Raw genomic sequence first — 27552 nt, forward strand, 5'->3', positions numbered from 1 at the left:
TGAAGTCATACAGGCCCTAGTCCATATCCAACACGCTGTAGTCAGACAGGCCCTAGTCCATATCCAACACGCTGAAGTCATATAGGCCCTAGTCCATATCCAATACAACCAACACGCTGAAGTCATACAGGCCCTAGTCCATATCCAATACGCTGAAGTCATACAGGCCCTAGTCCATATCCAACACGCTGTAGTCAGACAGGCCCTAGTCCATATCCAACATGCTGAAGTCATATAGGCCCTAGTCCATATCCAACACGCTGAAGTCAGACAGGCCCTAGTCCATATCCAATACAACCAACACGCTGAAGTCAGACAGGCCCTAGTCCATATCCAAAACAACCAACACGCTGAAGTCAGACAGGCCCTAGTCCATATCCAACTCCCTGCCTTGCTGCTTTTTCTATTTGGCTGACTTACAGGAAACACTTAAAGTGCACTGGTTTTGAACAGAGCCCTATGGTCCACTTTTTTACCAAAACCTTATGGCCTTTGCCAAAAGTAGTGCACTATATAGGGAATAGGGTGTAATTTGCGATACAGACTCTGGTGCCTTTCTGTTCTCCTCTTGTCTAGAAGCTGATGCGTCCCAGTGAGGGGAGTGTTGGCAGGGTCAGCACCTCCTCCAAGGAAGAGGCAGAAGAGGAGGCATCAGACCAGGAGACGGGCAGCACGGCTGAGTCCTCCGAGGGAGACCGATCCAACATGGAGGGAGAAGAAGTGATGGAGGAAGAGGAGGAGGAGGAGGAGGAGGGAGAGAAGGGCCCAGAGGAAGACGAGGAAGAGGAGGAAGAAGAGTATGAACAGGAGGAGGGGGATCAGAGAGTTGTGAACGAACCGCCAGATTACGACACTCGCAGCGAAGCCAGCGACTCCCAGTCTGATTCAGTGTCGTTCTCTGAGGGGGAGTCGGTTCACTCTGGGTCTGGATCTGACGCCTCAGGTAAACACATCTGCTCAACAACCCTTTCTTCTTCTCTCTTCACTATCCTGGTTGCATCCCATTCTCCTGACATCTGTTCACTTCCCTTCATGGATTAAGATAAAATAAGAATTTGTTCTTAACTGACTTGCCTAGTTAAATAAAGGTTAAATAAAAAAGAAGGAAATGACTGGTATCAGAAAATGGGTGAAACTGGGTCTAATTAGAGGCACCAATCCATCCCATTTAGAGAGCCTGGGTCTAATTAGAGGCACCAATCCATCCCATTTAGAGAGCCTGGGTCTAATTAGAGGCACCAATCCATCCCATTTAGAGAGCCTGGGTCTAATTAGAGGCACCAATCCATCCCATTTAGAGAGCCTGGGTCTAATTAGAGGCACCAATCCATCCCATTTGGAGAGCCTGGGACTGTCCTAGAGGCACCAATCCATCCCATTTGGAGAGCCTGGGACTGTCCTAGAGGCACCAATCCATCCCATTTGGAGAGCCTGGGACTGTCCTAGAGGCACCAATCCATCCCATTTAGAGAGCCTGGGACTGTCCTAGAGGCACCAATCCATCCCATTTAGAGAGCCTGGGACTGTCCTAGAGGCACCAATCCATCCCATTTAGAGAGCCTGGGACTGTCTTAGGCACCAATCAATCCCATTTAGAGAGCCTTGGACTGTCCTAGAGGCACCAATCCATCCCATTTAGAGAGCCTGGGACTGTCTTAGGCACCAATCCATCCCATTTAGAGAGCCTTGGACTGTCCTAGAGGCACCAATCCATCCCATTTAGAGAGCCTGGGACTGTCTTAGGCACCAATCCATCCCATTTAGAGAGCCTGGGACTGTCTTAGGCACTAATCCATCCCATTTAGAGAGCCTGGGACTGTCTTAGGCACTAATCCATCCCATTTAGAGAGCCTGGGACTGTCCTAGAGGCACCAATCCATCCCATTTAGAGAGCATGGGACTGTCCTAGAGGCACCAATCCATCCCATTTAGAGAGCCTGGGACTGTCCTAGAGGCACCAATCCATCCCATTTAGAGAGCCTTGGACTGTCCTAGAGGCACCAATCCATCCCATTTAGAGAGCCTTGGACTGTCCTAGAGGCACCAATCCATCCCATTTAGAGAGCCTGGGACTCTTAGGCACCAATCCATCCCATTTAGAGAGCCTTGGACTGTCCTAGAGGCACCAATCCATCCCATTTAGAGAGCCTGGGACTGTCTTAGGCACCAATCCATCCCATTGAGAGAGCCTGGGACTGTCTTAGGCACCAATCCATCCCATTGAGAGAGCCTTGGAGATTATTCTACCAGTAAGGTGCCACAAATCTAACAGCAGATGTACCTAACTGGTTGGAGATGGAAGGTATCTCCAGAGTTAGCCATCTCTCAACCGGGTCTGGTATCTCTGTCCTATGACGGTACCGCAGGAGGTTTATGTAGGAGGGCTTTATAATAACAGTGCAATTCATCAATCTAGCTTTCAAAGAGTGACCGGGCTACTTTCTGATACAGAAAGCTATGATGTGTACTGAACCTGGTGCCCCGTCGTAAAAGCCTAGTGTGTTTACCATAAACTGTGTCCAGTAGCTCTTCAATACAGCTACATTCATATAAATTATATCCTCATAGTCTATAAGCAGTGTGAATATCAACTGAATAATTAGTTTTCTGCTGTTATTTTATATAGGAAGGCCGTGTTAGTTCATTCTTAACTCATCAACATGCTTTCTGAAACATGGCTCTAATCAATCCAGATGCCTACATGAGCAAAAGTATGTGGACACCTGCTCATCCAACATCTCATTCCAAAATCATGGGCATTAATATGTAGTTGGTCCCCTCTTTTACTGCTGTAAAAGCCTCCACTCTTCTGGGAAGGCTTTCCACTAGATGTTGGAAAATTGCTGCTATAACAGCCTCCACTCTTCTGGGAAGGCTTTCCACTAGATGTTGGAACATTGCTGCGAGGACTTGCTTCCATTCAGCCTCAAGAGTATTAGTGAGGTCGGGCACTGATGTTGGGGATTAGGCCTGGCTGGCAGTCGGCGTTTCAATTCATCCCAAAGGTGCTCGATGGGGTTGAGGTCAGGGCTCTGTGCAGGCCAGTCCAGTTCTTCCACACCGATCTCGACAAACCATTTCTGTATGGACCTCACATTGTGCACAAGGGTCATTGTCATGCTGAAACAGGAAAGAACCTTCCCCAAACTGTTGCCACAAAGTTGGAACCACAGAATCATCTAGAATGTCATTGTATACTGTAGTGTTAAGATTTCCCTTCACTTGAACTAAGGGGCCCAAACCATGAAAAACAGCCCCGACCATTATTCCTCCTCCACCAAACTTTACAGTTGGCACTATGCATTGTGGCAGGTAGCGTTCTCCTGGCATCTGCCAAACCCAGATTTGTCTGTCGGACTGCCAGATGGTGAAGCGTGATTCATGAGTCTAGAGAACGCGTTTCCACTAGTCCAGAGTCCAATGGCGACGAGCTTTACTCCACTGATCTTAGGCGAGCTTTACTCCACTGATCTTAGGCGAGCTTTACTCCACTGATCTTAGGCGAGCTTTACTCCACTGATCTTAGGCGAGCTTTACTCCACTGATCTTAGGCGAGCTTTACTCCACTGATCTTAGGCGAGCTTTACTCCACTGATCTTAGGCGAGCTTTACTCCACTGATCTTAGGCGAGCTTTACTCCACTGATCTTAGGCGAGCTTTACTCCACTGATCTTAGGCGAGCTTTACTCCACTGATCTTAGGCTGCTCGGCCATCCAGCCGACTCTTGTAATTACTTTGGATTTTATGTGATTTATTATTATTTTTTCTTGTCCTCCAGGTTCTGAGAAGAAGCATGAGAAGCTATCCTCCTCAGTCCGAGCCGTCCGCAAGGATCAGACCAGCAAGCTGAAGTACATCCTACGAGACGCACGCTTCTTCCTGATCAAGAGCAACAACCATGAGAACGTCTCCCTGGCCAAGGCTAAGGTGCACTTCTCTATCTTAACTTAGTCTCTCAATCTCTACCCAGTACAGCCAGTAGAGGACTGGTCACCCCTCAGAGCCTGGTTCCTCTGGTCTACCCAGTACAGCCAGTAGAGGACTGGTCACCCCTCAGAGCCTGGTTCCTCTGGTCTACCCAGTACAGCCAGTAGAGGACTGGTCACCCCTCAGAGCCTGGTTCCTCTCTAGGTTTCTTCTAAGGAGTATTTCCACTGTGCTTAGACTTCTGCTTTCTCAGCTGCTTGGTTCTCAGTTCAGCGTGCTGTGATAACAGTTCAGCGTGCTGTGATAACAGTTCAGCGTGCTGTGATAACAGTTCAGCGTGCTGTGATAACAGTTCAGCGTGCTGTGATAACAGTTCAGCGTGCTGTGATAACAGTTCAGCGTGCTGTGATAACAGTTCAGCGTGCTGTGATAACAGTTTAGCGTGCTGTGATAACAGTTTAGCGTGCTGTGATAACAGTTCAGCGTGCTGTGATAACAGTTCAGCGTGCTGTGATAACAGTTCAGCGTGCTGTGATAACAGTTCAGCGTGCTGTGATAACAGTTCAGCGTGCTGTGATAACAGTTCAGCGTGCTGTGATAACAGTTCAGCGTGCTGTGATAACAGTTCAGCGTGCTGTGATAACAGTTCAGCGTGCTGTGATAACAGTTCAGCGTGCTGTGATAACAGTTCAGCGTGCTGTGATAACAGTTCAGCGTGCTGTGATAACAGTTCAGCGTGCTGTGATAACAGTTCAGCGTGCTGTGATAACTGCTGATGTGAAAATAGCTTTTATTTAACTAAATAAATTGATATAGAATGTACAAAACACAAATGACCGCCATCAATCTAATTGTCTGTTTATATGTACTTAAAAAAAATAATCTGTACGGTAATATTGACTGATGCTGAACACAAACAAGCAAGTGGTTTATGTTGGTTGTTATTGACAGGGAGTGTGGTCCACTCTGCCTGTGAACGAGAAGAAGCTGAACGCCGCCTTCCGTTCTGCCCGCAGCGTCATCCTGGTCTTCTCAGTCAGGGAGAGTGGAAAGTTCCAAGGTAAACGGGCTTAAATGGAATCCTATTCCCTATATATATATATATATAAGTAGTGCACTACTTTTCACCAGGGGCCTCATTTATGAAAGGCACAAATAAGACTTTAAAACTAGCGTGCGCCACTTTTCACACAAGGTTGTGATTGGTCCATTTTTTTTTTACTCGACGGGAAGGTGGCCGTATCTCCACACGAATCTCAGATCAAGAGAACGCACAGCTTCTTGTTGTCGATCAATTGTATTGCAACTAAATATAGTTTATTTTGAGGGAAATGGAGGTGTTGAATGCACAGTATTTATAATGATGGTTGGCTAATGATCAGGCACGGTTGATGAGGTCCCAGAGCCCTATTGTACTTCCTAACTAATCGATAACCTTAGACATCAAGCAAGTACAAGGGAGGAGCGAAAACCTGCAGACACTGGATCTTCCAGGAATTAACAGCCCTACCTGAGACAACATCTTGGTTTTCTATCTTGTTCTTGGATCACATCCCTGATGTTATCATGCCGTGCGGGGGTCGACGCGCGCCGTCGGCCCCGTGCGGGGGTCGACGCGCGCCATCGGCCCCGTGCGGAGGTCGTCCTGTGCATAGTGTACTGAATATGGTCTGTCATCCTGTGTGTGCAGGTTTTGCCAGGCTGTCCTCGGAGTCCCATCATGGAGGGTCTCCCATCCACTGGGTCCTGCCTGCTGGGATGAACGCCAAGATGCTGGGTGGGGTTTTCAAAATCCACTGGATCTGCAGGTAAACGCTTCTGGCTTATCCTCAAAGACATGAGGTATGTTCCAAATGGCACCCTATTCTCTATAGAGTGCACTCCTTTTGACCCGGGCCCATAAGATTTAGGTCTAAAGCAGTGCACTACATGGGGAGTTTGTAAACGTATCATGTCTTTACTGGCATTGTGGTAGCAGCCAGAAATATGAACATGATTTTTTATTAAATTTTTTTAATAAAGGAATCATCTAAATGGCTTGTTTTCAGACGGGAGTTGCCGTTCACTAAAACGGCTCACCTTTCCAACCCGTGGAACGAACACAAGCCTGTAAAGATCGGCCGAGACGGACAGGTAGACATTCTTCATCTATCTATCTTATGCTGTCCTTGGTCTTTTGGTTCTGCGTCGATCACTTTCTAGAGCTTGTCACTCTAGGATAGTGGGTATGATTCCTGCTGAGGTCTATCATACATTTTGTTAAGTTGTTTGTATAAACGCATCTGCTGCCTATACAGTGTATTCGCTAAGTATTCAAAACCCTTGACTTTTTTCCACTTTAAAAAAAAAAAACTGTTATAGCCCGATCCTAAAAACAGATTAAATAGTTTTCCCCCTTCATCAATCTACAAACAATACCCCATAATGACAAATCAATAACAGGTTCTGAGAAATATTAGCAAAAGAACAGAAATATCACATTTACATAAGTATTCAGACCCTAGGGCCTCCCGGGTGGCGCAGTGGTTAAGGGCGCTGTATTGCAGCTGTGCCACCAGCGACTCCTGTGGCGATCCAGGTTAAGGGTGCACGCTAACCAAGGTTGCCAGGTGCACGGTGTTTCCTCCGACACATTGGTGTGGCTTGCTTCCGGGTTGGATGCGCTGTGTTAAGAAGCAGTGCGGCTTGGTTGGGTTGTGTTTCGGAGGACGCATGACTTTCAACCTTCGTCTCTCCCGAGCCCGTACGGGAGTTGTAGCGATGAGACAAGATAGTAGCTACTAAACAATTGGATACCACGAAATTACAGAGAAAAAGGGGTTAAAAAAAAGTATTCAGACCCTTTACTTATGGCTGAAATCCCATTAACAGGATCGATATTACAACGGCAGGTGAAAGTGCAGGGCGCCAAATTCAAAACAACAGAAATCTCATAATTAAAATTCCTCAAACATACATGTATCTTATAACCTTTTTAAATGTAATCTTGTTGTTAATCCCACCACAGTGTCCGATTTCAAATAGGCTTTACAGCGAAAGCACCACAAACAATTATGTTAGGTCACCGCCAAGTCACAGAAAAACACAGCCATTTTTCCAGCCAAAGAGAGGAGTCACAAAATAGAGAGAAAATTAATCACTAACCTTTGATCTTCATCAGATGACACCCATAGGACTTCATGTTACACAATACATGTGTGTTTTGTTTGATAAAGTTCATATTTATATAAAAAAAAATGTTTACATTGGCGCGTTACGTTCACTAGTTCCAAAAACATCCAGTGATTTTGCATAGCCACATCATTCAACAGAAATACTCATCATAAATGTAGATGATAATACAAGTTATACACATGGAATTATAGATATACCTCTCCTTAATGCAACCGCTGTGTCTGATTTCAAAGAAACTTTAAAAAGCAAACCATGCAATAATCTGAGACGGCGCTCAGAAAAATAATACAATTAGCCGCCATGTTGGAGCCAACAGAAACCAGAAATCACATGCTAAATATTCCCTTACCTTTGATCTTCATCAGAATGCACTCCCAGGAATCCCAGGTCCACAATAAATGCTTGATTTGTTCGATAATGTCCGTTATTTATGTCCAATTAGCTACTTTTGTTAGCGTGTTTGGTACACCTATCCAAACGCTGGTGCAGGTTCCCGCATAACCTAAGACAAAAAGTTATATTACAGGTCGAAGAAACATTTCAAACTAAGTTTAGAATCAATTTTAGGGTGTTGTTATCATAACTCTTCAATAAAGTTCCAACCAGAGAATTCCTTTGTGTCTAGAGATGCAATGAAACGCAGGTCATTCAGCTCTTATTCAGGCCCACAACACAGAAGCCTCATTCAAGTTAAGACGGTTGACATCTAGTGGAAGCCCTAGGAAGTGCAACTTCATCCATATCCCACTGTGAATTCAATAGGGGCTGGGTTGAAAATCGACCAACCTCAGATTTCTCACTTCCTGTTTGGATTTCTTCTCAGGTTTTTGCCTGCCATATGAGTTCTGTTATACTCACAGACATCATTCAAACAGTTTTAGAAACTTCAGAGTGTTTTCTATCCACATATACTAATACTATGCATATATTAGCAACTGTTTTTGAATAAGGTTGTAATGTAACAATGTGGAAAAAGAGAATGGGGTCTTGAATACTTTCACAATGCTCTGTATTTTATATTTATGTATTTTCACACTAATTCTAATTTTTATTTTATTTTTTATCTACCGATCTGTGTCTCCCCCCTCCTCGGGACCACCAGGAGATCGAACCAGGATGTGGGATGCAGCTGTGCATGCTGTTCCCCCAGGACGAGAGCATTGACTTGTATCAAGTTATTCATAAAATGCGACACAAGCGGAGGATGCCTTCGGAGCCGCGTTCTCGAGGACGCCCGCCGCACAGAGAACCCGCCCGAGGCGACCTGGGAAGGTTAGAAATATTCTTTGGACTGCTAGTGAGCTCTGGTGTCGGCGTGACATGATGCCCCGGAGCAGTGTTCTGATCTGATGGTCTAACCGCCCCTTCCAGAATGCTCTCATCACATCCCAGCGAAGAGGGAAACCTGCTGACATCCTCTGGGCTGTTGCTAAGGACCCCGTACCACAGCTCCACAGTATCTATGGGCCGGGCCAGTCTTAACCCCAGTATCTATGGGCCGGGCCAGTCTTATCCCCAGTATCTATGGGCCGGGCCAGTGTTAATCCCAGTATCTATGGGCCGGGCCAGTGCTAATCCCAGTATCTATGGGCCGGGCCGTTGCTAATCCCAGTATCTATGGGCCGGGCCGTTGCTAACCCCAGTATCTATGGGCCGGGCCGTTGCTAACCCCAGTATCTATGGGCCGGGCCGTTGCTAACCCCAGTATCTATGGGCCGGGCCGTTGCTAACCCCAGTATCTATGGGCCGGGCCGTTGCTAACCCCAGTATCTATGGGCCGGGCCGTTGCTAACCCCAGTATCTATGGGCCGGGCCGTTGCTAACCCCAGTATCTATGGGCCGGGCCGTTGCTAACCCCAGTATCTATGGGCCGGGCCGTTGCTAACCCCAGTATCTATGGGCCGGGCCGTTGCTAACCCCAGTATCTATGGGCCGGGCCGTTGCTAGTAGGCTGAGTGTGGCTTGTCTCTCTCTACAGGTGATGGTGGTTAATTAGTTTGATCTCTCAATATAAAGAATGCAATTTTTAATTTATACCATCATGATACTTAAAACCACTTAAGTTGTAGTTGCGTTTTAATACACTTGTCTTCAGGTTTGCTTGAATGAATTTGTCTAGATAAGTTTGTTTTTTAAAATTTGTTTCCGAAGCCTTTTCTTTCAGGAGTATCCTGGCGAGTTAAAACCTAGTCATATATGGGACTTAGAAAAAGGAGCCGTTCCATTTAAGCAGAAGATGGCACATGGATTTGAGTGGGGAGAATGATGATGCTGTCTTAAATGCTTCCAGGGGACTTTCCTCTCCCTCCATGGGCCATTTATTGAATATACATAATGTATACCTGTGGTGAAATCTACACTACTGCTGTGTGTGCCTGTAGCTTCAGATGGGCAGGGGTGGGTGTCTATCTACAAAGCTGCCTGGAAAGGGAGTAAAAAAAAAAGCGTTGGAAGGTTCTGGAAAGCGGTAGGCCTTTTGGGAGACCTGGCGACAACCTAGAGAGAGAGAGAGAGAGAGGGGGCTTGGCTCTGCTGTGTGGTTCTCTCTACCTCCTGTTGCAATGCTCCATTTACACCAGCAATCCAAATCCCCCGACATCCCCTTCAAGAGATCATATACCCGCAAAAAAACATTTTGGTTAATGGTCAGTCAGTCACTGCCCCCCCCCCCCCACAACCAAACAGGACTGAAGATGGTTGTGGTGCTGAGAGAGCCTGCCAGCCGTTCCTTGTTCAAGTTTCTTCATCTGGAATGAATGGCACCTGGTGGTAGGTGGTTAGAGAAACCTAAAGGACTAGGTTAGGAGTGTTTCCTAAAGGACAGGAGTGTTTCCATACCCTAACCTAAAGGACTAGGTTAGGAGTGTTTCCTGAAGGACAGGAGTGTTTCCATACCCTAACCTAAAGGACTAGGTTAGGAGTGTTTCCTAAAGGACAGGAGTGTTTCCATACCCTAACCTAAAGGACTAGGTTAGGAGTGTTTCCTGAAGGACAGGAGTGTTTCCATACCCTAACCTAAAGGACTAGGTTAGGAGTGTTTCCTAAAGGACAGGAGTGTTTCCATACCCTAACCTAAAGGACTAGGTTAGGAGTGTTTCCTAAAGGACAGGAGTGTTTCCATACCCTAACCTAAAGGACAGGAGTGTTTCCATACCCTGACCTAAAGGACTAGGTTAGGAGTGTTTCCTAAAGGACAGGAGTGTTTCCATACCCTAACCTAAAGGACAGGAGTGTTTCCATACCCTGACCTAAAGGACTAGGTTAGGAGTGTTTCCTAAAGGACAGGAGTGTTTCCATACCCTAACCTAAAGGACTGAGAATAAGGTAGGAGGAGACCCACTGGCAGAATGATACAACCCCACTCCTTTCCTTTTTAAGGCCTCAATGGACTGAGAATAACGCCACAAGGAAGGGATGTTCTAAGCCAAAAGGGGGCCGTCACCTTTTTGGTTTTATAAAATGGCCGACGTGAAGTTCGTCCCCTGGTCTTTTCGATTGCAATGGACTGCATCAATCACCCTTATCAATCACCCCCTTTGCCCTCCCCAGCCCGGCCCCATCCTTGTAATGTCTTTGTGGCTGTAAACCGTAAGATGGACTGTCTATATGAACTTTTGATATCTTAATATATGTCAACGGTAACAGGTCACAAAACTACAAGAAAGCGGTATGTTACAATTTTAACCGGCTCTTTCTTCATTTTCCTGTAGACAGTCATTATCCCAGCTGTAAAAACAAAACAACATTTTGGTATCTGGTTGATTTTTGAATTGAAAATGGAAAGTTGTGTTGTGGAGTAATGATCATTCACTTAGTGCTAACGTGGTTATTGATGGCTAGTCAGAAGCTGTTAGAATAGAACTCTAGCTCCTTATTGGAGACAAGTGATACCTCAAACTATCCCCAAACAGGTAACTAGGGTGTACTTCCAATAGTTACAGTACTGTAAACATCCTGTTTTAGCTACAGAATGAGTTGAACTATCATAGGACCGATCTGAACAAAAAAAACTTACTGGTCAATTCACTGTTTTAATGGAACTGTCCACAACCAGTAAGATATAATTCAGAATATAATGGTTGATTCAGTCAGATATCAGTCAGAATATAATGGTTGATTCAGTCAGAATATAATGGTTGATTCAGTCAGATATCAGTCAGAATATAAGGGTTGATTCAGTCAGATATCAGTCAGAATATAAGGGTTGATGCAGTCAGATATCAGTCAGAATATAAGGGTTGATGCAGTCAGATATCATTCAGAATATAAGGGTTGATGCAGTCAGATATCATTCAGAATATAAGGGTTGATTCAGTCAGATATCATTCAGAATATAATGGTTGATGCAGTCAGATATCATTCAGAATATAATGGTTGATTGATGCAGTCTGCTCATTATAACTGTCTCTACATGTTTAGTGTTTAAAAAAAAAAAAGTATTTGGAAATACTGTCAAGATTCAATGAAATGCATCCTGAATTTTGGTCATGAATTAAGTTTCCCCCTTTATGGAGGTGGATGAGATCAGAAGAGACAGAATGGTGATATGGCTTAAATCAATTTGTTTCCCAATCTGTCAATAGGTGTTTTTTTTGTGTTTTTTACTAGTTCATGTAAATGTTTTGGTGTATACATGTGCTTTTCAGATGATACTAGATGTTTTACACAGTTCTATTATGACTTAGGGCAACTAGGATGCTGTGCTGTATCGTGGTGCTTGTCTCAATTGTTTACCTAATTCATGTAGGCGTCGGCCCGAGGAATATGACATTCACAACAGGAAACGCCCAAGGATTGACTATCCAGCCGAGTTCCCACAGAGACCAGGTTACTATTACTGCCATATGTATTGGTCCAGCATGGACATGTATCCCAGATGGTCCCCTATTCCCTATATAGTGCTCTACTTTAGACCAGGGTCCTATGGGGCCCCCTATTCCCTATATAGTGCTCTACTTTAGACCAGGGTCCTATGGGGTCCCCTATTCCCTATATAGTGCACTACTTTAGACCAGGGTCCAAATGGCTCTGGTCAAAAGCAGTGTGTGTATATATATATATATATATATATATATATATATATATATATATATATATATATATATATATATATATATATATATATATATATATATATATATATATATATATATATATATATATATATATATATATATATATATATATATATATATATATATATATATATATATATATATATATATATATATATATATATATATATATATATATATATATATATATATATATATATATTTCAATTGTATTTGTTATATATATTTCAATTGTATTTGTTATATATATTTCAATTGTATTTGTTATATATATTTCAATTGTATTTGTTATTTATTTAAGGAACTGGGCCATTTGGGCACACAACTAGTATTTACCAATTGTATTGGTACCGGTCAATGTCAGTTATAAGGACGAGCTGGACCAACAGGAACGTCGGCCATGTGCAGTAGATCTCCTGCTGGGTGTCGACGAACGATTGTGATCAAACATGAAGACACGTCTGGAAATTAACAGAAAATGACGGCCATTGTGGTCAAAGGTGACAGTACGGCCACCCGCTGACGTTTGTGTTGGTCTGTCTTGTCCTTTTACTGGTATCTGAACGATGTACTCATGAAACATGCTTGAGTTTACCAGTAAAGGCTCATTTTGAAATCCATATCGACAACAAATGTAACAGAGTTGAAGCCAGATCCAGATGACCGATGTTTAGTCTAGCTGACTTATTACTGTTACAACTATCAGTTTACTGTAGTGGCAAGAGGTTAGATTTTAATGTTCCAATTTTCTGTGTGATATTTTCCACTTTGGATGTTATGAATCAGAGTAGGAGGTTGTAAGTAAGTATTGATTTTTACTTTTCTTATTGACTACCGATGTAGCAGTATTAGGACAAAACATGTTGAAATTGGCAACTAGTGTGTCTGTAAACACAGATGTTCCACAGGGACATGAAAGAACATGATTCGCCAGTCGGAGTAAATCAGCTTTCTCTCTTTACACAGGCTTTATGCCAGTTCCACGTAACCCACCAGTTGACCGGTAAGTACCTGACATAACTCACCGTGGACCCCAAATCTAAACCCCCCCCCCCCCCCCCAGGCTCTAGTGTAGATTGATGACAGCTTCAGTTAGCTTCGCATTCCAGCTCCGGCTTCATCTGCACTACGACGGTGGATATTACTCGTCCGCCTGCCGCTAACTAGCAGGCTTGTAACTGCGTGTGCTTGTCGGTCGTGGTTAGTCGAACTCTTTCATTGAGACCTGAAAAATCAATCCACGGGCAAGTCAGTGACATGTTTTCATTTGTGTCAAAAACAAAATGAAAATGTATCTTGCAAATTAGAAGTGCCGTCTTTATCCTATTACTTAGCATCAATGCCGTCTTTATCCTATTACTTAGCATCAATGCCGTCTTTATCCTATTACTTAGCATCAATGCCGTCTTTATCCTATTACTTAGCATCAATGCCGTCTTTATCCTGTTACTTAGCATCAATGCCGTCTTTATCCTGTTACTTAGCATCAATGCCGTCTTTATCCTATTACTTAGCATCAATGCCGTCTTCATCCTATTACTTAGCATCAATGCCGTCTTTATCCTATTACTTAGCATCAATGCCGTCTTTATCCTATTACTTAGCATCAATGCCGTCTTTATCCTATTACTTAGCATCAATGCCGTCTTCATCCTATTACTTAGCATCAATGCCGTCTTTATCCTATTACTTAGCATCAATGCCGTCTTTATCCTATTACTTAGCATCAATGCCGTCTTTATCCTATTACTTAGCATCAATGTCGTCTTTATCCTATTACTTAGCACCAATGCCGTCTTTATCCTATTACTTAGCATCAATGTCGTCTTTATCCTATTACTTAGCATCAATGCCGTCTTTATCCTATTACTTAGCATCAATGCCGTCTTTATCCTATTACTTAGCATCAATGTCGTCTTTATCCTATTACTTAGCATCAATGCCGTCTTTGTCCTATTACTTAGCATCAATGCCGTCTTTGTCCTATTACTTAGCATCAATGCCGTCTTTGTCCTATTACTTAGCATCAATGCCGTCTTCGTCCTATTACTTAGCATCAATGCCGTCTTTGTCCTATTACTTAGCATCAATGCCGTCTTTATCCTATTACTTAGCATCAATGCCGTCTTTATCCTATTACTTAGCATCAATGCCGTCTTTATCCTTCTATTTAGCATCCGGGTTGGCTAGGTTACTTTCTAAATTGTAATCATTAAAGTAACTTTTCAATTACCCAAACTCAATTACGTAATCAAATTACTTTCACTTTTAGATGTACTATCCCCTTACGAGACATTTGTCGTTTTCTAATACATGTTACCAACTGAACGACTTCTCTTGCAGGATAAATCAATGTTAAAGTTTAAATAGCTGGCCATGTATGGATGTTAGTTTGTTGGTTACGTAGGCTTCATCTAACCCATCACTTTCTACTACATTATAATAATATGATTAAATGACATCTTTACATTAAAAACCAGTCATTCCTATAAATGTTATACCCCTTGACATTCAAGAATAGGACTTGGAAATATAGAAGTATAGATTAGAAAAGTTGTTTTACCTGAGCATGACCCCAAAACTAAGGATGTATTAGCCAGCCCTACTCTGTTTATGATTTAATTGTCACGGAGGACTGATTGGGCTCATTTGATTCAAGTTGAAAAGTAAACACTGTGCCCATGGAATGGCTTTGAGCACTATTGAAAAGTGCTATTTACATGTGATAAATGAATGTCATATGCTGCATTTGCTACAGGGCACAGTTACCTGTTTAGTTGGTGACACTTTGATATCTTGCTAATATGCAGCTGTTTAAAGGGCAAGTCCACAAGATGAAACGATAACAAAAGATGCCCCCGTCTCTGTTTTGGGATGGGCCTGGAGAAATGTAACCCCGCTCAGATGAATAGACATCTACAATGTTTACAGACATTGGATTAAAAAAACAAGCTTATATTTTGCGTTCTGATCGAGTGTAACAGCTGAACGAAGCTCATGAGACATTTACAAGTTATATTCAAGAATCAATGGAGATGTAAAGTACCAGTCAAAAGTTTGGACACACCAACTCATTCAACGGTTTTTCTTTTCTTTTTACTATTTTCTACATTGTAGAAGTAACTATGAAATAACACATGGAACCAAATCAAAATATATATATATTTTTTACAAGAGATTCTTCAAAGTAGCCATCCTTTGCCTTGATGATAGCTTTGCATACTCTTAGCATTCTCTCAACCAGCTTCATGAGGTTGTCACCTGGAATGCATTTCAATTAACAGGTGTGAATTTGTGAATTTCTTACCTTCGGGCTCCAGAATGGCTCAGTGCTAGAGGCGTCCCTACAGACCCTGGTTCGATTCCAGGTTGTATCGCAACCAGCCGTGATTGGGAGTCCCGTAGGGCGGCGCACAATTGGCCCATCGTCGTTGGGGTTTGGCCGGGGTAGGCCGTCATTGGAAATAAGAATTTGTTCTTAACTGACTTGCCTAGTTAAATAAATGTATTAATTAAAGATGTGTTCGAGCCCATCAGTTGTGTTGTGATATGGTAGGGGTGGAAAATTTCAAGAACTTTGAACATTTCTTCAAGTGCGGTCACAAAAACCATCAAGCGCTATGATGAAACTGGCTCTCAGGAGGACCTCCACAGGAAAGGAAGACCCAGAGGTACCTCTGCTGCGGAGGATAGGTTCATTAGAGTTACCAGCCCAAATAAATGCTTCAGAGTTCAAGTAACACACATCTCAACATCAACTGTTCAGAGGAGACCGTGTGAATCAGGCCCTCATGGTCGAGTTGCTGCAAAGAAACCACTACTAAAGGTCAACAATAAGAAGAGACTTTCTTGGGCCAATAAACACGAACAATGGACATTGTACCGGTGGAATTCATTCATTTGGTCTGACGAGTGCAAATTTGAGATGTTTGGTTCCAACCGCAGACTATGAATTGTTTTTCAACAGGACATTGACCCAATACACACCTCCAGGCTGTGTAAGGGCTATTTGATCAAGGAGAGTGATGGAGTGCTGCATCAGAAGACCTGGCCTCCACAATCACCTGACCTCAACCCAATTGAGATGGTTTGAGATGAGTTGCACCGCAGAGTGAAGGAAAAACAGCCAAAAAGTGCTCAGCATATGTGGTACCTCGTTCAAGACTGTTTGAAAAGCATTCCCCATGAAGCTGGTTGAGAGAATGCCAAGCGTGTGCAAAGCTGTCAAGGCAAAGGGTGGCTACTTTGAAGAATCAAAAATATATTTTGATTTAACTCTTTTTTTTGGTTACTACATGATTCCATGTGTTATTTTGTAGTTTTGATGTCTTCACTATTATTCTACAATGTAGAAAAAATAAAGAGAATCCTTGGAATGTTCTAAAAGTTGGTGTCCAAAAATGGATGTAGCCACTACAGATCGACTTAAAGGGGCAAGTGTGTGGGTTTGAGCGTGTGTTCATTGTGCCATTTTTGTAAAAAAAAATATTTGCGTAAATTAGATTGAGCAATAAAAGCCAGACTTTTATTCCATAGGCTGTTTCGAGAGCGCATTATATGGACAATAACGTTGTCAATATAAAAGGTAAACAAGAAAGGCTCTCTCGGTTGCGCGCATGAAAAGGCTCTGTGACGGGGTCCACTCATTCAGACTGATCTTACTCCCTCATTTTTCAGAATACAAGCCTGAAACCATTTCTAAAGACTGACATCTATTGGAAGGCATAGGAACTGCAATATGAGTCCTAAGTCTATGGATCCTGTAATGGCATTGAATAGAAAACTACAACAACAAAAATCCTACTTCCTGAATGGATTTTTCTCATTTTTTTCGCCTGCCAAATCAGTTCTGTTATACTCAGACATTTAATTTAACAGTTTTGGAAACTTTAGAGTTTTCTATTCTAGTTCGGTCCCCGGCGTGTCTGTATTCACTTGTTGAGAAAGACCAGATTACGTGATGGAGAGCCATGTGAGTGGTGCTTAGCAGCACTCTGGGAGAAGGGGATCATATGCATTAAACATCCAAACATAAACGGAAGTTACATAAATAACTCTTAAGCATTTAGGAGGACCTCTTAATTTGAACCTTATTTATTCAGCTATGTTCAATTGTTTTCTTAATGCTATATAATAATGCCACAGAATTCTAAGCAAATCTTGTCTGTTAAATAAACTAGTGTAGCCCACAGCCGTATGGCATAGCCAGATCAGGACCTAACATAAGGACAACTCTTGCTATTCTGTTCTTTTGAAATAGACAACCTGTTCTTTGTTGTTTTTTAAATAGTGTTTTTGTGTGACGCTGTAGGCTATATTACATGGATTTATTAGACCTTTTTTTTATGTGGATGTTCCAAAGGTCTGCATCATTGGCAGTGTGTGGAAACCAGGAGATGCTAAATGTGTATTAGTTAACGGTCAAATTAAAAAATTTAAAAAATTTTTTTTTAGATATATATCTAACCCGAATTGTGGATGGCTGTAACCCTATATATATGGTTAGGGTTACAGCCATCCACAATTCGGGTTAGATATATATATATATTTTTAAATACCTTTATTTAACCAGGCAAGTCAGTTAAGAACAAGTTCTTATTTTCAATGACTGCCTGGGAACAGTGGGTTAACTGCCTTGTTCAGGGGCAGAACGACAGATTTCTACCTTGTCAGCTCGGGGATTCTATCTTGCAACCTTCCGGTTACTAGTCCAACACTCTAACCACCACTAGGCTACCTGCCCCATTACCATGAGACCTACAGTTATTTGCTTGACGATGACCTGCTGATAATCCATGACCGCCACAGGACTAGTTGGGGCTACTGGCGGACTGGAGTTGGAACACTTGCTTTTAAAACTCCCCATGTTGAACTTCTCTCTTCAAAATTCATCAACAGGTTGAAACTGAGTGTAAAATATGGTCGTTGTGGATGTGTTTTTTTTGTAAATTTTTTTAAGCCTAACGAAATGGAAAGGGCTTTCTAAGGTAACGGATTCTCTTTTATTATGCTTCCTGGATCCCCGTCTGCTGCTCTGAGAGTCCAGGAGAGAGAACGTCTAGCCCCACGCCATGCTGTTGGGTCATTGATTGTGCAGGGCTGCTTTACAGAGCCTACAATTATAGTGAATTTGATTTTGAATAGCCTAGTAATAGTGCATTTTTATATGGCCTTTTTGTTTTCGATCCGGAGTGTCTCCACCGTGTGTTTCCATCTCTCCTTCATTCCTTTCTCCAGAACACAGAGAGGGGCTGGCAACAGTTTAATGAAATGTTTTTGTTTGTTGTGAAAACATGTTACTGTCGATGTTCCCGATCAGATTTCACTTGGTTTCCCACATTAAATCACTGGGTAGCTGCAGGAACAAGGTTGGAGAGACCATGGCATCCAGAGTTTGGGCGGGAATATCACCTGTCGCCTAGGGAGAGGCTGCATGCTCATCCCGTGTGAAAGCAGAGTTTTGATGGTTGCCACAAGCAACAGGAGACTCCCAGCGGCTTCTCTAGTTACTCCCGGCGGCTCCTCTAGTTACTCCCGGCGGCTCCTCTAGTTACTCCCGGCGGCTCCTCTAGTTACTCCCGGCGGCTCCTCTAGTTACTCCCGGCGGCTCCTCTAGTTACTCCCGGCGGCTCCTCTAGTTACTCCCGGCGGCTCCTCTAGTTACTCCCGGCGGCTCCTCTAGTTACTCCCGGCGGCTCCTCTAGTTACTCCCGGCGGCTCCTCTAGTTACTCCCGGCGGCTCCTCTAGTTACTCCCGGCGGCTCCTCTAGTTACTCCCGGCGGCTCCTCTAGTTACTCCCGGCGGCTCCTCTAGTTACCGGAGTAACCTACCCAGCATGATTTTACAATGGAAAGCGGCCTCGCTTTTCCAGTGCATACGGATGACATCCTAAATCCCAACACATTTGACATATTAGTGAAGACTAGATTAAATTGAGAATAGTTTGATGGGTGAAAAGGTGATCACTTGATGAGGCACAAGCTTATTTTTATTTTTTTTGCGACTTTTTCAAATAGCCGATTTAGTTGAATCCTGCAGCCCATTTTATGTTTTGATTTCTAAGACGTTCTGAGGTTTGTATCGTTCAAAACTAAAGTTGCCAAATAACTCTAAATCTAGTGTATAGGACCCGTTTCAAATGATCACTTCGACGCTCAACATAGCCACTTCATATGCGCACACATACTATAAAATAATGTTATGGGGACTTATGAGCATTTCAGCTAAATGAATACGCCTATGGCACGGAGCATAGCCAGATAACACACTGTATTTTTTCCTTAAAATTATAACGTTTCCTTTAACCCGCCTAAAATAATGGATTTATTGTGACGTTGTATAATGAATGGACTTTTTTTTTAATGTAGATTTTTCAGAGATCTGCATCAGTGGCTTGTAGGCTATGCGTGGAAGCCAGGAGATGCTAAATGTGTTGGTTAATTAACGGTAAATTACTGTGAGACCGGCAGTCATTTGCATGACAATAACCGGCTGACAAAATGTAATGACCGCCCTGGCCCTCCCCCTCTCCACCACCCCTTCCCTGGCCCTCTCCACCACCCCTTCCCTGGCCCTCTCCACCAACCCTTCCCTGGCCCTCTCCACCAACCCTTCCCCTCCCCAGACATTAACCAGTAGTAACTTCATTTCCCCAGGCGCTTCCCAACTGGAGTAAGAAGAGATGTGTTTCTCAATGGGGTGAGTTCAGTAAATATACACTACATCACCAAAGGTATGTGAACACCTACTTGTCAAACATCTCATTCCAAAATCATGGCCATTAATATGGACTTGGTCCTCCCTTTAGTCCCATAAAAGCCTCTACTCTTCTGGGAAGGTGTTCCACTAGATGTTGGAACGTTGCTGCTGGTACTTGCTTCCATTTCAGCCACGAGCATAAGGAAGGTCCGGTACTGATGTTGGGCGATTAGGCCTGGCTCACAGTCAGGGTTCCAATTCATCGCAAAGGTTGCGGTCAGGACTGTGCAGACCAGTCAAGTTCTTCCACACCGAACGACAAACCATTTCTGTATGGACCTCGCTTTGTGCACGGGGGAATTGTCATGTTGAAACAGGAAAGAACCTTCCCCAAACTGTTGCCACAAAGTTGGAACCACAGAATCATCTAGAATGTCATTGTATACTGTAGTGTTAAGATTTCCCTTCACTGGAACTAAGAGGCCCGAACCATGAAAAACAGCCCGGCAGCCCCAGACTATTCCTCATCCACCAAACTTTACAGTTGGCACTATTCATAGGGGCAGGTAGCGTTCTCTTAGCATCCGCCAAACCCAGATTCGTCTGTCGGACTGCCAGATGGTGAAGTGTGATTCATCCCTCCAGAGAACGCGTTTCCACTGCTCCAGAGTCCAATGGCGGTGAGCTTTACACCACTGATCTTAGGCTGCTCGGCCATGGAAACCCATTTCATGAAGCTCCTGATGAACAGCTCCCGGCAGTCTCGTTCTGTGAGCTTGTGTAGCCTACCACTTTGCGGCTGGGCCATTGTTGCTCCTAGACGTTTCCACTTCACAATAACAACACTTACAGTTGACCAGGGCAGCTAAAGCAGGGCAGAAATCTGACAAACTAACTTGTTGGAAAGGTGGCATCCTAAGGCAGTGCCTCGTTGAAAGTCACTGAGCTTTTCCGTAAGGCCGTTCTACTGCCAATGTTTGTCTATGGAGATTGCATGGCAGTATGCTCGATTTTATTCACCTGTCAGCAACGGAGGGTGGCTGAAATAGCTGAATCCACTCATTTGAAGGGGTGTCCACATACTTTTGTGTGTGTGTGTGTGTATAGTATATGATATTAACACACAGTTCATTTGATTCACTCCTATTGATATTATCATGTGTTTTGTTATCCCCAGTCCTACAACGATTACATGAGAGAGTTCCACCACACCATTGGGCCGCCTCCTCCTTGGCAAGGAATGGTATGTTCTAGAAGTTTGGTTCATAGAGCAATAGAGTGCTCCAAGTAATATGGTTTAATATAGACATAAGACTAAAAGGACTATTAATGCTACCCGAGAAATACCTGTCTGGTCAAAACGTGTTGCAGTATTTCACCAGTTAATATGTTACCTGTCTGGTCGAAACGCGTTGCAATACATCACCTGTTAATATGTTACCTGTCTGGTCGAAACGCCTTGCAATACATCACCTGTTAATATGTTACCTGTCTGGTCGAAACGCGTTGCAGTAGTTCACCTGTTAATATGTTACCTGTCTGGTCGAAACGCCTTGCAATACATCACCTGTTAATATGTTACCTGTCTGGTCGAAACGCGTTGCGGTAGTTCACCTGTTAATATGTTACCTGTCTGGTCGAAACGCCTTGCAATACATCACCTGTTAATATGTTACCTGTCTGGTCGAAACGCCTTGCAATACATCACCTGTTAATATGTTACCTGTCTGGTCGAAACGCGTTGCAGTAGTTCACCTGTTAATATGTTACCTGTCTGGTCGAAACGCCTTGCAATACATCACCTGTTAATATGTTACCTGTCTGGTCGAAACGCGTTGCGGTAGTTCACCTGTTAATATGTTACCTGTCTGGTCGAAACGCCTTGCAATACATCACCTGTTAATATGTTACCTGTCTGGTCGAAACGCCTTGCAATACATCACCTGTTAATATGTTACCTGTCTGGTCGAAACGCGTTGCAGTACATCACCTGTTAATATGTTACCCTGATCTGCTCCTGTCTGTATATTAGTCAATATTTTGGGTGAATCGCTGAAGTTTCTCATCATAGTCTCTGTATTGTTAATGGCTCATCTCTTCAGAAGACTTTAGCTAATATTTGTTTGGTAAATTTACATGCAACTCCTTTTACGTACATGGCTCTTCAATTTTTGTATACCGTAGTTACATAGCCAGTACATTGTTTTTGTTATTTTTAATTGATCCTACCTGCCATTTTTAAGAGGTTTTCTTGCCTCTGACTTCATTCATAGTATCATTTAAAAACCATCTACCCTGTAGGCACCGTACCCTGGGATGGAGCAGCCACCTCACCACCCGTTCTACCAGCACCATCCTCCACCTCCCCAGGCACATCCCCCGTACACTGGGCACCACCCTGTACCACACGACGCCCGCTTCAGGGAGAAGAGGGTCGTACGTTCCTTCAGCTCTACCCTGGTACAGCTCGTTTCTGTCCTGGTTAAATGTGTAGTGCACTATAAATGGAATAGTGAGTCATTTGGGACGTAGTATAGCCTGAACACCATCTCTCTCTCCTCTGAAGCATGACTATGACATGCGGGTGGATGACTTCCTGAGACGGACCCAGGCCGTGGTGACAGGTCGCCGCAGCCGCCCCAGAGAACGAGACCGGCAGAGGGAGCGAGAACGTCCCCGGGATGCCCGCCGGGACCGCGACAGAGACCGTGGACGCGAACGTGACCGAGAGAGAGACCGGATCAGAGACAGGGAGAAGGAGAGGGGGCGCTACAGGAGATAATCAGGGACTAAATCAAATCAAACCAGAAGTCCTGTGGTAGTTTCTCTGACCTAGTCATTTCTTTTCTCTTTTTTTCTTCCATTTTGTTTTATTTAATTTTTTAAAGAATCTGAACTGTTCTGAGTGATTTGTTCTGTTTTACATCGTGCTGTGAAGTCGCCTCATGTCTATCATGCATGCAGTGTAACCGAACTAACTGGGGGGGGGGGGGGTTCCACCCCAAAATACACATTTTTAGTTAATCTTATTTTGGAGGAGACTCAGTTAAAAGCATTTAACTATTTGGAGCTGGTTTTCGTCTCTTCTTCCTGTCCCCGACTTTCAGTGTTGAATGCCAGTCTTTTGCGTGTATTTTTTAGGAAGGGACTGATCCACTTGTCACATTTGTCTTTGTGCTGTTCATACTTGTACATGGTTCAGATGAAGATGTCTACTGAAATGGGTATAATTGTGTTGTACTGAATCTGACTGTCGTTGCGATTCCCTTTTTTGCCTTTAAAAAAAAATGTCAAGTCATTTTTTTTTTCTAGTGTTTCGACTGATCTGGAAGCAAAAAGCAATATTGTTGTTATGATCGATCCCGTTTCCTTTCGGAAGTTTAAACCAATCAGTGCTGTAAAGTTTAGAGATCCTGCAAGGTTTTGTCGGGGGCGGGGGAATAAGGTATCGCTTTGTCTTGGATGACTGTTTTGTACAAAAAAAAAATTAAATACTATTGAGTGTTTTACTACTGTCGTCAGTTTGAGTGAAAGATGTTTGGATTGATTCACTTTACATTAAACAGGTTTTAGCCTTTCTGCTGGTTTGCAGAGGAAATATTAATCGTAAGATCAACAATGGCAATACACATCAGTCAGATTTAAATGTTTGGGAAAACTAGTGACATTTTAGGCCTTATGTTTGGGCTCCCGAGTGGCGCAGCGGTCTAAGGCACTGCATCTCAGTGCTAGAGGAGTCACTACAGACCCTGGTTCAGCAGTCTTAAGACACTGCCTCTCAGTGCTAGAGGAGTCACTACAGACCCTGATTCGATCCCGGGCTATATCACAAACGGCTGTGATCGGGAGTCCCATAGGGTGGTGCACAATTTGGCCCACGGTTATCCGGGTTAGGGGAGGGTTTGGCCAGGGTAGGTCATCATTGTAAAATAATAATTTGTTCTTAACTGACTTGCCTAGTTAAATAAAGGTTAAATTAAAATGGAGAATAAACAAACGTACATTTGAAAAAGGTTTTATGTAAAATTAATTCTAAAACAGTCTTTGGTCATATTTGTTTTTGGGATGGCCAGAGAAAGTTGACATAAACTTGTGACCATTGTGAAGGAGGCAAGAATAACTAAGCACTTCCTGGTGACGGATTTTCAGAATAAGAGTCCCGTCCTGTAAACAGGGTTGGGGATTAACGGTACCAGCCAACTATTGTAATCAGATGAGATACTTTTGAACAACTAGATTACTACTTTGATTCCGTTTGTTTTCCGACCATAAATCAGAGATGATGACGCCAAATTCTTTTGGGCTATTAGTGCAAACTATGTCTTTCAATTATGCTTCTGTCTTCATCTAAAGATTATACGACAAACTTGAATAAATGCTTGGCGGTGAAGGAGGACACGGCCGACACGCAAATATCACTTTTAGATCTATTATTGATATCTACATGGTAGTGATGTGGATTTCATGCTGCTCTCAATTATTCTCGCTTTTACAGATTGTGGTTGTGGATGGCTGTTCACAAATGTACAGGTGTATTTGTGTGGTTTCTGGCTATTTCAGCCACACCCGTTGCTGACCGGTGTATAAAATTGAGAACACAGCCACGCAATCTCCATAGACAAACATTGGCAGTAGAATGGCCCGTACTGAAGAGCTCAGTGACTTTCAACATGGCACCGTCTTTGGATGCCACCTTTCCAACAGTCAGATGTCTTCCCTGCTAGAGCTGCCCCGGTCAAGGGTAGATGCTGTTATTATGCTAGAGCTTCCCCGGTCAAGGGTAGATGCTGTTATTGTGAAGTGGAAACGTCAAGGAGCAACAGCGGCTCAGCCACGAAGTGGTAGGCCACAGAAGGGAACGGGACCGGCGAGTGCTGAAACACGTAGCATGTAAAAACCGTCTGTCCTCTGTTGCAACACTCACAACCGAGTTCCAAACTGCCTCTGGAAGCAACGTCAGTACAATAACTTCGGGAGATTCATGAAATGGGTTTCCATGGCCGAGCAGCTGCACACAAGCCTAAAATCACCATGCGCAAAGCCAAGCGTTTCCTGGAGTGGTGTTTAGCTCACCCCCATTGGACTCTGGAGCAGTGGAAACGCGTTCTCTGGAGTGATGATTCACGCTTCACCATCTGGCAGTCCTATGAACGAATATGGGTTTAGCGGATGCTGAGAGAACGCTACCTGCCCGAATGCATAGTGCCAACTGTAAAGTTTGGTGGAGGACAAATAAATGTCTCGGGCTGTTTTTCATGGTTCAGACTCCTTAGTTCCAGTGAAGGGAAATCTTAACGCTACAGCATACATCAACATTCTAGACAATTCTATGCTTCCAACTTTGTGGGAACAGTTTGGGGAAGACCCTTTCCTGTTTCAGCATGACAATGCCCCTGTGCACAAATCGAGGTCGGAGTGGAAGAACTTGACTGGCCTGCACAGAGCCCTGACCTCAACCCCATCAGACACCTTTAGGATGAATTGGACTGTGAGCCAGGCCTAATCAACCAACATCAGTGCCCGACCTCACTAATGCTCTTGTGGCTGAATGGAAGCAAGTCCCTGCAGCAATGTTCCAACATCTAGTGGAAAACCTTCCCAGAAGAGTGGAGGCTGTTATAGCAGCAATGTTCCAACATCTTGTGGAAAGCCTTCCCAGAAGAGTGGAGGCTGTTATAGCAGCAAAGGGGGGACCAACTCTATATTAATGGCCATTGATTTTGGAATGAGACGTTCGGCGAGCAGGTGTCCACATACTTTTGTCAATGTAGTGTATGTAAACTCTAACATTGATTCTGTAAAAAAAACTCTTTCAATTGGTAATATTCCTTTTTGTCTTCTAATGGAAAGTAATCTAAAAGTAACAAAATAATCTTATTTTACAGAGTTTGAGTAATCCAAACGTTACATTACTGATTTTAACATTTTGGACAGGTAACTAGTAACAGATTGCATTTAGAAGGTAACCTACCCAGGTTTGTTTGCAAATGAATCCTTAGGGGAGAAAATTTGCTGAATTATCTAGATATTTTATACTAGTTATCATACAAAGAAGAATTCAATCTATTTTAGATATGTAATTAATTTATACGTTTTTTTCAAGCCTAAATGGTCAATATTTGTTGTGTGTGTACTCTTCATTTATTGGACTGTACATAATTGCCTTTGCATTCTGTCGCAGTGAAAATGGGGTCCACTCTACTCAGGAGCTAGTGGGGTCTACTCAGGAGCTAGGTGGGGTCCACTCTACTCAGGAGCTAGGTGGGGTCCACTCTACTCAGGAGCTAGGTGGGGTCCACTCTACTCAGGAGCTAGGTGGGGTCCACTCTACTCAGGAGCTAGGTGGGGTCCACTCTACTCAGGAGCTAGGTGGGGTCCACTCTACTCAGGAGCTAGGTGGGGTCCACTCTACTCAGGAGCTAGGTGGGGTCCACTCTACTCAGGAGCTAGGTGGGGTCCACTCTACTCAGGAGCTAGGTGGGGTCCACTCTACTCAGGAGCTAGGTGGGGTCCACTCTACTCAGGAGCTAGGTGGGGTCCACTCTACTCAGGAGCTAGTGGGGTCCACTCTACTCAGGAGCTAGGTGGGGTCCACTCTACTCAGGAGCTAGGTGGGGTCCACTCTACTCAGGAGCTAGTGGGGTCCACTCTACTCAGGAGCTAGTGGGGTCCACTCTACTCAGGAGCTAGTGGGGTCCACTCTACTCAGGAGCTAGGTGGGGTCCACTCTACTCAGGAGCTAGGTGGGGTCCACTCTACTCAGGAGCTAGGTGGGGTCCACTCTACTCAGGAGCTAGGTGGGGTCCACTCTACTCAGGAGCTAGGTGGGGTCCACTCTACTCAGGAGCTAGGTGGGGTCCACTCTACTCTGGAGCTAGTGGGGTCCACTCTACTCAGGAGCTAGTGGGGTCCACTCTACTCAGGAGCTAGTGGGGTCCACTCTACTCAGGAGCTAGTGGGGTCCACTCTACTCAGGAGCTAGTGGGGTCCACTCTACTCAGGAGCTAGTGGGGTCCACTCTACTCAGGAGCTAGTGGGGTCCACTCTACTCAGGAGCTAGTGGGGTCCACTCTACTCAGGAGCTAGTGGGGTCCACTCTACTCAGGAGCTAGTGGGGTCCACTCTACTCAGGAGCTAGTGGGGTCCACTCTACTCAGGAGCTAGTGGGGTCCACTCTACTCAGGAGCTAGTGGGGTCCACTCTACTCAGGAGCTAGTGGGGCCCACTCTACTCAGGAGCTAGTGGGGCCCACTCTACTCAGGAGCTAGTGGGGCCCACTCTACTCAGGAGCTAGTGGGGTCCACTCTACTCAGGAGCTAGTGGGGTCCACTCTACTCAGGAGCTAGTGGGGTCCACTCTACTCAGGAGCTAGTGGGGTCCACTCTACTCAGGAGCTAGTGGGGTCCACTCTACTCAGGAGCTAGTGGGGTCCACTCTACTCAGGAGCTAGTGGGGTCCACTCTACTCAGGAGCTAGTGGGGTCCACTCTACTCAGGAGCTAGTGGGGTCCACTCTACTCAGGAGCTAGTGGGGTCCACTCTACTCAGGAGCTAGTGGGGTCCACTCTACTCAGGAGCTAGTGGGGTCCACTCTACTCAGGAGCTAGTGGGGTCCACTCTACTCAGGAGCTAGTGGGGTCCACTCTACTCAGGAGCTAGTGGGGTCCACTCTACTCA

General features: G+C 44.1%; 1 protein-coding gene across 1 annotated transcript in view; it reads left to right on the plus strand.

Annotated features, from left to right (window-relative positions):
- ythdc1 (YTH N6-methyladenosine RNA binding protein C1) overlaps positions 1-23385 on the plus strand; it is a 37177-nt gene extending 13792 nt beyond the window's left edge. The window contains exons 4-15 of the mRNA XM_020473059.2: positions 577-943; positions 3780-3928; positions 4880-4988; positions 5619-5736; positions 5977-6061; positions 8205-8374; positions 11850-11929; positions 13144-13180; positions 19834-19876; positions 21054-21119; positions 22178-22336; positions 22443-23385. Coding sequence (XP_020328648.1) covers positions 577-943; positions 3780-3928; positions 4880-4988; positions 5619-5736; positions 5977-6061; positions 8205-8374; positions 11850-11929; positions 13144-13180; positions 19834-19876; positions 21054-21119; positions 22178-22336; positions 22443-22658 — 1599 coding nt within the window. The 3' untranslated portion in view covers positions 22659-23385. The remainder of the gene's footprint in view (positions 1-576; positions 944-3779; positions 3929-4879; positions 4989-5618; positions 5737-5976; positions 6062-8204; positions 8375-11849; positions 11930-13143; positions 13181-19833; positions 19877-21053; positions 21120-22177; positions 22337-22442) is intronic.
- Positions 23386-27552: the final 4167 nt, after the last annotated feature.

Source organism: Oncorhynchus kisutch, linkage group LG23 (assembly GCF_002021735.2).
Source record: "Oncorhynchus kisutch isolate 150728-3 linkage group LG23, Okis_V2, whole genome shotgun sequence".
Lineage (NCBI taxonomy): Eukaryota > Metazoa > Chordata > Actinopteri > Salmoniformes > Salmonidae > Oncorhynchus > Oncorhynchus kisutch.